This window comes from Parambassis ranga, chromosome 19, assembly GCF_900634625.1.
Source record: "Parambassis ranga chromosome 19, fParRan2.1, whole genome shotgun sequence".
Classification (NCBI taxonomy): Eukaryota; Metazoa; Chordata; class Actinopteri; family Ambassidae; genus Parambassis; species Parambassis ranga.
Window position 1 is genome coordinate 11,987,631 of NC_041039.1, and position 10,800 is coordinate 11,998,430.

The window sequence follows — 10,800 nt, forward strand, 5'->3', positions numbered from 1 at the left end:
GATTTCACAACACTACATATATGTATAGTACATGTTTCCCCTTCTTCCTGCAACAGGGTGAAACCTGCCCACTAACCTAACTAGACACGTCACTTCCTGTTTAATCAATTCTTTCACATTTTTACATGGGTAAGCTAAAGGACACTCTGATAAAACAGATGTGAAAGGTAAGGCAGGGTTTTCCTTTCATTCTCTTTATTTATACTGAATGTAGTTGCCATTGCCAGACAGTTACACAATGTGATTTAATGTCATTAATATTCTTTATGATATATAAGGAATCTGGGTGCAGGTTTACACCTACACCTATATAAATAAAGTCTTTCCGAAAGACTACATACCTAGTTTCTCTTTATCTTTTTTAATTTATTTATTCTCTTCATTAACTGCACTTGTGTCACATAAAAGTTATTTGTTGTGACTTATTTATGTATTTGTATTCATCTATTTACATTCTCATGTCACCGTGCACTGACAAAAATGTCAAACATGCATTTTGAAACTCGGGGCTTTTATTTTGAAAACTAACACACAAAGGATGTGATTCTGCATCTGCTTCCGGGTTTGCGTGTTGTTTTGTTGCGTTGTGTTTTGTATCATTCTTTTCATTATTTAAAGTTGTTTAAACCAGTTGAATTAGGTAAAAAAGACATTACACCTAACATTTTGCGTACACACTAACAACACGGTTGCCTTGTCGTATTTATGGGACGCCTAAAGGGAAAACAGTAACCTACGGAGTTAGCTAATGTAGCTAACTTTAGCTTTTTTATGTTAAAGACGCTGACTTAAGGACGAGCTTGCAGGTAGAGCTGCCCTTTTAACACACTTAGCTAGGCTAGACTAACACGAGTGTAACTGTGGTCTCACCTGTTTAGAATTGATAGCAATATTTAAAAACAGGCATTACTTATAGTGCAAATGTTGACTGTGGTTTGTCATTTACCCCCAAAAAATGTAAAACCGGGTTATGTTTATGGCAATACCATGGTAACACTGCTCAAACAACGACAGGAAAGGATAGGATAAATGTACAGAGTTTCATAATTCAACACAAACTAGGATCATATAACTATTATGGCACACCAGTACAGATTTATTGACTGAGATATGAGATTCTTCTATTAGTTTCTACTGAATGCCTCTGGGGAATTGTTCAGTCCTTTCTTATTCTGAGTCGTGCTTTATTTCAGGATGTCTAAACTTGAACGTTTAAATGCCCGTGTGGCCAAACTACTGACCGAAGCATTGCAGGAGGTTCTGGAGGTGGTGAAGGAGACGGTGTCAGAGTATCAGGAGAAAACTGCCAGAACACAGAGAGAGAATGAGAGTCTGAAGAGAAGACTGCAGGAGCTTCATGATAGGATACCCAGAGAAAGTACATGTGGGTACAAGCCATTGTCATCACATTCCATCCTTGGTAAAATGTCACATTCACATTGAGTCTTTGGTCTTAATTTCACAGCTGCTCTACCTACATGTGAGCTGTCATCTGAAGAAAAAAATGACACGGAGGATCACAAGCAGGCGCTGACCCACATACAGATCAATGTCTCACATGCCGTACTCACAGAGCAAAAGATATGTAACAGCCACAACCCAGACTGTGGCATGAAGCAGGAACCTAAAGCACCAGAGAGCCACAGTAATACTGGATTACAAGCAAAATGCAGCTTGGCTCAAACATCAGCAGAACATTGCAAATCACAGCCGGAAGAAGTGACACACAGCTCTGACACGTCACATAGCACAACCAAAGATATCAGTGCAGTCTCATCAAACGATATTTGCAGCTCACAGGCTAGCACCATATTTGCAGTGCCGCTGGCTGCCATTAAAAAAGAATCAGAGGCACCAGACTGCATAACACCAGACCAGTTATCTACTCAAGAACAATTCGTTGGATGTGTGGACTTAAGCTGCAACTCTTCTCGATACACCTCTGCTGAGACCCATAGGCCCCAAGTGAGCACTGAACCCTACGGACTTGCCTTTGTACATTCGAATCTCACACACAGAAGGCACGGATTAACAAAAACCAACAGGGCCGCCTTAGACAGGAGACAAATCCTGATGGAGCACCCCAGGAGAGACGACCTGCATGTGTGTGTTGTGTGTGGAAAAACGTTCAGCAGGGTGGGGAACTTAAGAATACACCAGCGCTGTCACACAGGAGAAAAGCCGTATGGCTGCATTCAGTGTGGCAGGCGTTTCAGTCAGGCCGGAGACCTGAAAAAACACAAGAGGGTCCACACGGGTGAGAAACCGTATTACTGCAACCAGTGTGGAAAGAGCTTCAGTCGAGGGGAGAACCTTAAAAGACACCAGAGGATTCATATTGGAGAGACTTTGCAGTTACAGAAAGCATGGAGGGAGCAACAGTAGTAATCGGCTAATTACTCAGTCTATCAAGGATGATTGTTGACCTTAGTTTAAAAAAGAGTTGTACTGTATCTAAACAGCTTATAAAAAGGCCAGTAGCTTTTTACACAATGGGAAAATATTCAAGAATGTATTTAATTTGATGAGCCATTTGCAGTTTTACTATGTGTGCTTAGACTTGCATGTGTGAGAAGGACCATCTCCTAGCACATGAGAAAAGTTTGTCTTCAGGGCTTAAGAGCAAAAACAGTGCAGGTGGAGGATGGGAGTTTGTGTGTGAATATGTCAGACACAGGACTTGTGAGACCTTTTCTCAGATATTTCACTCACACTTAGTAGGGTTTAAGCAACAACTTATTTAGGAACAGAAAATCATGACAAAGAAAGCCTTTTGACAATAAACCCTGAAAGAAAACTTCTCCCATGTACTTCTGTGCAATATTATTATTGCTGAAACATGCTGCACCTGCAGGGTGGCACTGTGGTGGTGCAGTGGGTCCTGGTTCGATCCTGGGGTCTTTTCTGTGTGGCGATGTGTTTGTTAGGTTAATTGGTGACTTTGAAAATTGTCTGTAGGTGTGAGTGTGATTGGTTGTTTTTCTATGTGTGTTGTCCTGTGGTGGACCCTGTCTCTCACCCATAGACAGCTGGGATAGGCTCCAGCCCCTTTGTGACCTTGTACTACAGGACAAAGCAGGTTCAGAAGATGGATGGATGTTGCACCTGCAATATTTATTTGTTCATTATCATGTAACCTGACCTCACCCCTCGACAATGACATCTGCTTTAAAAAAGCCATATTTGTAAATCTTTACTACGGTTGCTTGATTTTCTAAATGAGTAATGAGCTTTGGCTTTCTAGGGTGACCATGTGTTGTAGTGGAGTACCTCTTTTGGTCACATATAGAACATATTTTTATGAGGATAATGGCTGGATACAAATCTGAATAGCATGATGGTTATTTATTGCCTGATTTTCCAGATTCATTAAGTGCTTGCTGTTTGTTGAATATTGCAAATTTAAATAGAGTTTTTTTGCACAGCAGAAGCAATAAATTAATTTGTTATCCCCACAAATGTGTGTCTGACATTTTGAATAGCAAATTAAGGTGTTGGTACATTACCTCCCGTCCCCCTGTGAATGTGTGTATAAGGATCTTATGAGTTATTTAGGTTAAGTAATATAATAAGGGTAGAATGTGCAAGAACTTATCACATGCACCCAGCTGACTTTACACACTAGAGGTCAGGGATTTTCAACTGACTGCATGGCCTCAGCACAACCACAGCCAAAAGCTGCTTATGACATTATTTTAATTAGACTGAAGAATGATGCAGTTGCTTTTGAAAAACCACGTAGGAGCTTATACTGCAACTGTTAGAGGAGGACAGGAAATGTAAGTTTCAAGGACGATTCTATTTGATTTTAATATATATGACACATATACTGAACTTTACAACAGCAAAACAAACCCTAGAGTAGAAATGTACTTTATTCTAATTGCATCAAAGCTTACATTCAATGTAATTTGTATAAATATCTCCTAATGCAGTATTCTGTAGGCTAAAAATAGCTGTTTTATATCAATAGAGTCAAGTGGCTTCTATTCCCAATCTAGAAAATGTCGTCTTGACTGCACGATAAAGCAGTAAAATTAGTTTCAATGTTGCCTTTTTAAGTGCGTACTGTTTTTTTTCTCTATTTTTTTAACAACTCGAAGCGATATAAACCATTTTAAAACTGTTTCATTTAGTCATCATTTTTGGTGACGTAGGGCCACCTTCACCTTAACCAGGAAGTGACCGACACACAAACACACCTACTGGGGAAATTACTGCAACACAATATTAACACACTTCGGAAAGGTGAGTAAACACGAACCATGTGGAGTGTGACTGCGTAATTTTTATATTCAGAGCAACATGTGCAAACAGGAACCGATACGTGTTACTGTCGGGAGGCTCAGGCAGACTTTGAAAGAAATTAGGGAGTTATAATAATGGCGGGCAGGTTGGCGGCTTCGCAGAAAAATACACAAACTGGGTTTACTTCCTGTTTCCCCACTTCAGTTTTTTAAAGTATGTATTCCGAGCGGTTGTAAGCACTTATTTGCCCTGTCATCATTACTTCTCCGTGAACACACAAAGGGGAAGTAGCTAAACTTGTTTGTTTTGTCGATGCTTGCTGGTGTTATGTGGCAGATGCAGTCAGGAACACACTGAGATGTTGACATGAAGATTGATGAAAAAATTTTCACCTATTTTGAATCATGCAACTCACCTGTGGACAAAGAAGGTTACCTTTACAAAAAGGTAAGACTAATCAATATTCAGCTGCAGTAGACCAGGTGATTTGAACATGACCGTTCAAAATACAGCTCCATATTTACTGGAAAAAAGGAATGAAATATTCTCCATCCACACCTCTCAAGCAAAGCAACCTTTGTTCTGCATGACACTTTTCACTTAGCAGTTGTGTAAGAAACAGAGACATTTCTAAATAACCACAGATGGCACAATTATCCTGCAGGGTGAGATAAAGACTTCCTATCAGAAGCGCTGGTTTGTGCTGAAGGGAAACCTCCTTTTCTACAAGGAACGGCCATATGACCGGGACGTGATAGGCGTGATTGTTCTAGAGGGCTGCACTGTCCAGCTGTGCGAGTCCGAGGAGCAGTTTGCCTTCTCGCTGGTGTGGAGCGAACCGGGGCTGCGTACATACAAGTTTGCAGCAGAAGACGAGGCCAATCAGGAGAGCTGGATTAAAGCCCTGCTGTCAGCCAACCACAGCTATCTGGCCCTACTAGTGATGGACATGGAGAAGAAGTACAAAGGTAATAGGCTCAGGTTTTTTTTGTGATCTCTGTGAGGGGTGAAGAGGGAAAACTTTGTTCTGGAGGGCAGCTGTGAGAGGCGTTGCATCACTGTGGACAGCCTCTGTATCAGACACCATGTACACTGTGGTACAGGGCACACAAAGCACAATCAGTTCAACAAAAGAGATCTACATAGTCCTTAAAAGTGTAGTTTTGCCTTGTTAGAAATGAATTAGTGTTTAGATGATTGATAATTTGATCAGTGGCTTGTCCTGTTACAGCTGTTTGGATCTTTTTTTCCTCTTTCCTCAGATGCATTAGGTGCCTTCACCAGTCAGACCTCATCAAGCAAACCCTTCACCATGCTCAATTTCAGCACAGCTGGAGCAGAATATCCTTCAGCCTCTCTTAGCGCACTGACTTCGCATCCTGCAGCGGTAGCAGGACCCAGTCTTGGCCCTAATCCACTGCTTCGATCTCCGGCTGCTTCATCCAAAACGGCCAGTAAGAGATCACCCAAACTCTGGCCCAAGAGGAGTGCAAACGTGGTGCCTGTAAACACTCCAGCACTGCCCGTGGGGGAGTGGTCAGGGGTGTGTTTAGGCACCATGGAGGAATTTAGTAAACTGCATGAGGACTTTGGAAAGGAAGTAAAAGAACTGATTGCTGATTGGTCGAAGAGAGGACACAGGGGTGTAGTTGTTCAGGAAGATAATTTAATAGATTTTGGATAATAAATTCATGAACCTTTTAATTATTATTTAATTATGACTGATAACAATTTTTTATTATTTGTTATCAGTGAGGTTTTAGTGTTTTTTTATGTATCATTCCAGGTTCGTGAATAAATTATCAATGATTTCCTGTTCTTTTGACTCTAGTTCCTGATTTGAGTGATGTCTTTATTTGGCTTTTTGCAAGATCATGCGTGATTGACACCCAGTAAAAATCTAACAATCATTTTTCATGTTACAAAATTATGATAATGCATGATGATTCTACAGCTTTAACTTATTTGGTTATACATTCATACACTTGGCTGCCAATCAATAAAGTTCTTCTACATTAGTAAGAAATGTTCTGCAGTATTTATTTTTTAAACCTTTTATCTCATCAGATGCATTAATGTATGTTAATACTAATCATTAATATCAATGCATATAAATTAAACCCCTTTTAACTCAAAGCTGTGGGCAAATAAAGGAGTGACAGTTGCATGGGGGCAAAGCAGGCGGGAAGGGTGAAGTCTGTTGAATTTTAGAAGACAGTCAAAATGGCTGAGAAAGAATGCTGGGGGGTAGAGGAGCTATTTCAGTCTGTACAGCTGTCTTGCTTTTATAGTCTTTGACTGTGCTTGGTCTTTCTTCTGTCTCTCTCTCTCTTCTTTTCACCTTCAGGCTTATAGCCTGCAGTGCCCGCTCTTTTGCTTGCAACATGGAACTAACTCCTTTCACCACAAAGTGATTCTTTCTGATTAAATAAATTTTGATCTGGCAGACAGATCATACAGATACATGTTAAAGAAACAAATTAGGCTTGGAAACATCGACTTCTTTTAGAAGAACTGAGCCACATTTGCCGCTAGGTCTACAAGTGAGCATAGAGACGGTATCAGTTCACGCTGTTGCTGGCTTCCAATACATACCATAGCTGTGCAGGGGGTGTGATTGATGGCAGCCTATGGAGCTCATATATGGAGTTTGGTGGGTGGGTCACTGTCCTCCTGTTCTAAAGCAACTAAACTGGGAAGCTCCAGGAGCGACCGAAATTAGTGCACCCATGGTGGGAAATCTGCACATCATCAGTTGCTGTTTTTTTTGTTTTTATTATCACAGGTGTGACTAATTCACAGAGGCAGCAGATTATTTACTGTATATGAAACAAATTTTTTATTAGAAGTTTGAGTGTGTTTTTAAAGGGTCTGTTTATGTGGGAGAGGTGGTTCATTTTTCTTTTCTTGGATCAGCTTTAAAGTGCTGTTTACACCTCTCATCAGTGCATAGTCAGTCTTTCTAGTGGCCCCTTAGTCAAGTGTCACTACTGGAGCTGGACCAGTGTCCATCCGCCAACTGCTTTCAGGTTTCATTACTGTTTATAAACTCAGATGCTCACTACTGGTGTGGTAATGGGCACAAACCTCAGACCAAACCTATCATTATGACAGGGTGATGACTTTAGGATATGTTAACTGCTAATACACGCTGGCACCTTGGGCAGCTTGTTGATGTTAATTAATAGAAAGCATTGGTTGGGTTGTGTGTGTGTGTTCTTGGAGTGAAGCAGTGAACAGCCCGCCATTGTCTTCTCTCTTCTCTCAGGATATAACATAAATAGACACAACAAAGTCTCTCAGTATGACAAGAAGAAGAAGAGACATGCGGGGGCAGTTCAGTTGTCCTCAGCATGTTCTAACTGTCTGTTTGGCCATATTAGTCCACAGATGACACCAAAGTCCAGTCTGTGTGTTGGCATTGAATTCACCTCATTCCAAGACTCCTGCGGCCTATTTTGGATCATCAGTAAACCGATCCGCCAGGCTACCTCCTCGCTCCTCCCTCTTTCACTTACTTTCCCTCAGCTCTGTTTTCCTGCCAAACCTGATGGTGTGCCTAAAGTTAGCCCCCCATGGGCTAGTATATAATGCCCCAAGGGTCCAATACTTACATGTCAGTCACATCGGCTTGGCGTAGGCTTCTCTTCTTGACCAACAACAACCCCACAAACTTGAGAGATGGTGAGTGTGGCCACATTCCTTGGAAGATCAGGCTCTAGGATGTAGGATCTTCTCTGCTCTGAACTGATGGGATGATCACATCACTAATACATTTGCTATCTGGAATACCAACATCCCATCAAACAAAACTGTTGGAGACTCTTAAGTTGAGCCTCCCAAATCTGGATTTGGACCCAGTGTTGGTTTTTATCTTCTGGCTTGAGTTAAAGTGTGACTTAAATCATGATGTAAAAAAAAATCAGTTTGGGGATCATTATCCTTAAAGCCATCACATAATATTTGGAGATGGAATTATTTATAACAGAATTATTTTTTAAGGAAAAAAAAACACCTCTTCACACTAAGCTTAGTTTGGGCAAACTACCACAACTTTTATTGCAATTATTTAGTAACACCTACTGAAAGAAGCATTTTAAGGCTTCTCCAGATCTTTCTCTAGATTTTGTTTGTGTGTATCGATATATATTTTACCTTTCTTATATCATTCCTCAGGCACCCAAGAAGGCCAAGAGGAGGCAGCAGCAGGGTGAGGGTGGATCCTCCAATGTGTTCTCCATGTTTGAGCAGAGCCAGATCCAGGAGTACAAGGAGGTAACTTTTTTCTTCTTCTTTGTGTCTCACTCACTGCACATATTTTCTAGTAATAGTGAGTGCCTGTATAACTGATAACTCCTTGTATTGCCTAACTCCTGCGGGGTAACGCGAGACACCTTCAGAATGATATAGACATGATCAGATTGGCTGTATGATGGCAAAAATGTCCTCATCAGCAAGACAGGACAGTAAATCTGAGCTTTTCCGATGACAGCAGCTACGTCTCTCCCCCGTGCAAGCTCAGTAAGTCTCCTCAGAGACACCGTGACTCCACTGGAATGTAGCCCAACAGGTGGCTGATGGTAATATTAATCAAAGCGGGAAAGAGGGGCTCAAAGTTGAAAGACAACATTTGAGGTCCTCAGACCAAAAAAGCTAAAAAGGGCAAGGGAACAAATAAAAGTCAGGGCTTACTCAAGAATTTTATTGCAATTTTTAAGATCCTCTCTCAAGTGGGAGATTTATGTTAATTAGGTTTAATCATAGCACTGTCTTCTTGTATGCACGAGGTAATTAAAGAGCGCACAGTGGCTGCAGAAGCTTAGCTAGCCCTTTAGAGGACTCTAAAGGTGAAAGAACATTGGTGACAGGGTCAGAAGATGTAGTCACAAGGCAAAAGGATGACAGCTGTAATCAATACCTTCTCCTTAAATGTCGCAAGGGGCTTGTCTCACATTCTGAAACCATTTTAACACCTTAGAAAGACAAGTGGCCGACCAGCTGCCAAGTCCCAAAAGGTTTGCAATTCCATCTTTGGTTTCACAGGGTGCTACACCCAGCTATGTGGAAAGAGAAGTGGATAAGAGTTCCACATTTACACGCTTATGTTGGCACTCTACCTCACAAAATAATTATTATTAACAAGTCTTATGATAAAGACTTGTGAGAAATCTGAGAATCTCAGTTTTCACCATTTTAATTGACACGTGATGTCACCAAGACAACTTAGTTTTTTTTGAGGGGGGGTTCCTTGACTAATCACTGGTTTGTTTCTGGTAGGCTTTCACAATCATCGACCAGAACAGAGATGGCATCATCAGCAAGGATGACCTCAGGGACGTGCTTGCCACCATGGGCCAGCTGAATGTGAAGAATGAGGAGCTTGAGGCCATGGTGAAGGAGGCCAGCGGCCCCATCAACTTCACCGTCTTCCTGACCATGTTCGGCGAGAAGCTGAAGGGTATGCTGACACAGAGACCTGGACTGATTACTTATCCTTTTTGTTATTTCATTAAAGATTTTATTTTGCACATTTATTTTAAATTGGTGTTCTTTTCCTCTTAGGTGCTGATCCCGAGGACGTCATCGTGAGCGCTTTCAAGGTCCTGGACCCAGAGGGTACTGGCTTCATCAAGAAGGAATTGTAAGGACTCTATCTGTTCCCACAACAATCTGAGCTCATAATCTTTCATCATATTTATTTATTGTTCTTGTTTTCCCTCTTCAGCCTTGAGGAGCTCCTGACCACCCAGTGCGACAGGTTCACCGCTGAGGAGGTGAGCTCATCTGTCACCAGGTTGTACTCTCATTCGGTGATTATACCCTTAGAGTTGTAAGTCACGTCTTGAATCTCTCCTCTGCAGATGACCAACCTGTGGGCTGCCTTCCCCCCTGATGTGGCTGGCAACGTAGACTACAAGAACATCTGCTACGTCATCACACACGGAGAGGAAAAAGAGGAGTAAATCCCTCTCTCTCAAGATCTCTACCTCCGTTCAAACCTGTACTCGTGCCACCATCTACTCACTCCCCCTTTCTCCAAACGCCATGGCTTCCTTACACACACTCGCGCCCAGGCCTGATCTCTTTCCTCGCCAGCTCATTACAAAAAGACTTGTCTCCTTTGCCAAGACACTCGGTGAGAGGACGGAAGGCCATGGGGGTGTCTGTGTGTGAGTACCAACAGGGGAACATGGGATTATTTTCAATAAAAATAATCTTGTGACACTGAAACTCTCTCTCTATCTCTGTCCCTGCCTCTTGTTCCTCCTCCTTTTCCTCCCCATCACTCATTCTGTCTTTCTGTGTTGAAGCCAACAGTGCATGCATCATACCTACGTACAGCATAGCGTGTATGCACATGCAGTCCAGTGTATACAGTGGTTGGTCAAAACGTCTTTTGGGTGCTGTGGTGCATGCACAGTCACTTACTTGAAACAAGTGGGCGGTCTGTTAGTCTCAACCCGGCACAGAGTGTTTAATGGATTTGTATTGGAGAGGAGTGTGTAGTAAAAGAGTGGGAGTACTGCACTATAATAGTTTGCCTACTCCTCT

General features: G+C 41.8%; 3 protein-coding genes across 5 annotated transcripts; all 3 read left to right on the forward strand.

The window, feature by feature from the left end:
• The first annotated feature begins 560 nt into the window (after nucleotides 1-560).
• LOC114452621 (zinc finger protein 2 homolog) lies at nucleotides 561-3,459 on the forward strand. Of its 2 annotated transcripts, none has more exons than XM_028432040.1 (3): nucleotides 561-640; nucleotides 1,194-1,384; nucleotides 1,466-3,459. In XM_028432040.1, exons 2-3 carry the CDS (start codon nucleotides 1,195-1,197, stop codon nucleotides 2,383-2,385), a joined length of 1,110 nt encoding a protein of 369 aa, XP_028287841.1. In that variant the 5' UTR covers nucleotides 561-640; nucleotide 1,194; the 3' UTR covers nucleotides 2,386-3,459. The 2 variants fall into 2 exon arrangements, with proteins under 2 accessions (XP_028287841.1, XP_028287840.1); XM_028432039.1 differs by having other exon boundaries at nucleotides 567-806.
• Nucleotides 3,460-3,660: 201 nt separating this feature from the next.
• On the forward strand, nucleotides 3,661-6,066 carry LOC114452125 (sesquipedalian-1-like). Of its 2 annotated transcripts, none has more exons than XM_028431254.1 (5): nucleotides 3,661-3,779; nucleotides 4,137-4,248; nucleotides 4,585-4,695; nucleotides 4,893-5,216; nucleotides 5,511-6,066. In XM_028431254.1, exons 3-5 carry the CDS (start codon nucleotides 4,653-4,655, stop codon nucleotides 5,930-5,932), a joined length of 789 nt encoding a protein of 262 aa, XP_028287055.1. In that variant the 5' UTR covers nucleotides 3,661-3,779; nucleotides 4,137-4,248; nucleotides 4,585-4,652; the 3' UTR covers nucleotides 5,933-6,066. The 2 variants fall into 2 exon arrangements, with proteins under 2 accessions (XP_028287055.1, XP_028287054.1); XM_028431253.1 differs by having other exon boundaries at nucleotides 3,668-3,779; nucleotides 4,913-5,216.
• Nucleotides 6,067-7,776: 1,710 nt separating this feature from the next.
• Nucleotides 7,777-10,479, forward strand: mylpfb (myosin light chain, phosphorylatable, fast skeletal muscle b). Its single transcript, XM_028430939.1, has 6 exons — nucleotides 7,777-7,932; nucleotides 8,425-8,523; nucleotides 9,526-9,706; nucleotides 9,811-9,889; nucleotides 9,974-10,022; nucleotides 10,110-10,479. Exons 1-6 carry the CDS (start codon nucleotides 7,930-7,932, stop codon nucleotides 10,209-10,211), a joined length of 513 nt encoding a protein of 170 aa, XP_028286740.1. The 5' UTR covers nucleotides 7,777-7,929; the 3' UTR covers nucleotides 10,212-10,479.
• Nucleotides 10,480-10,800: the final 321 nt, after the last annotated feature.

What these genes read in the sequence shown, in the direction of transcription:
- LOC114452621 (XM_028432040.1), top strand. Translation starts at nt 1,195, where the DNA reads ATGTCTAAACTTGAACGTTTAAATGCCCGTGTGGCCAAACTACTGACC. An exon ending in GATACCCAGAGAAAGTACAT is followed by an intron (nt 1,385 to 1,465) that starts GTGGGTACAAGC and finishes TTAATTTCACAG; the next exon opens with CTGCTCTACCTACATGTGAG.
- LOC114452125 (XM_028431253.1), top strand. Translation starts at nt 4,615, where the DNA reads ATGAAGATTGATGAAAAAATTTTCACCTATTTTGAATCATGCAACTCA. An exon ending in AAGGTTACCTTTACAAAAAG is followed by an intron (nt 4,696 to 4,912) that starts GTAAGACTAATC and finishes ATTATCCTGCAG; the next exon opens with GGTGAGATAAAGACTTCCTA. An exon ending in CATGGAGAAGAAGTACAAAG is followed by an intron (nt 5,217 to 5,510) that starts GTAATAGGCTCA and finishes CTCTTTCCTCAG; the next exon opens with ATGCATTAGGTGCCTTCACC.
- mylpfb (XM_028430939.1), top strand. An exon ending in AGATCCAGGAGTACAAGGAG is followed by an intron (nt 8,524 to 9,525) that starts GTAACTTTTTTC and finishes TGTTTCTGGTAG; the next exon opens with GCTTTCACAATCATCGACCA. An exon ending in GGCTTCATCAAGAAGGAATT is followed by an intron (nt 9,890 to 9,973) that starts GTAAGGACTCTA and finishes TTCCCTCTTCAG; the next exon opens with CCTTGAGGAGCTCCTGACCA.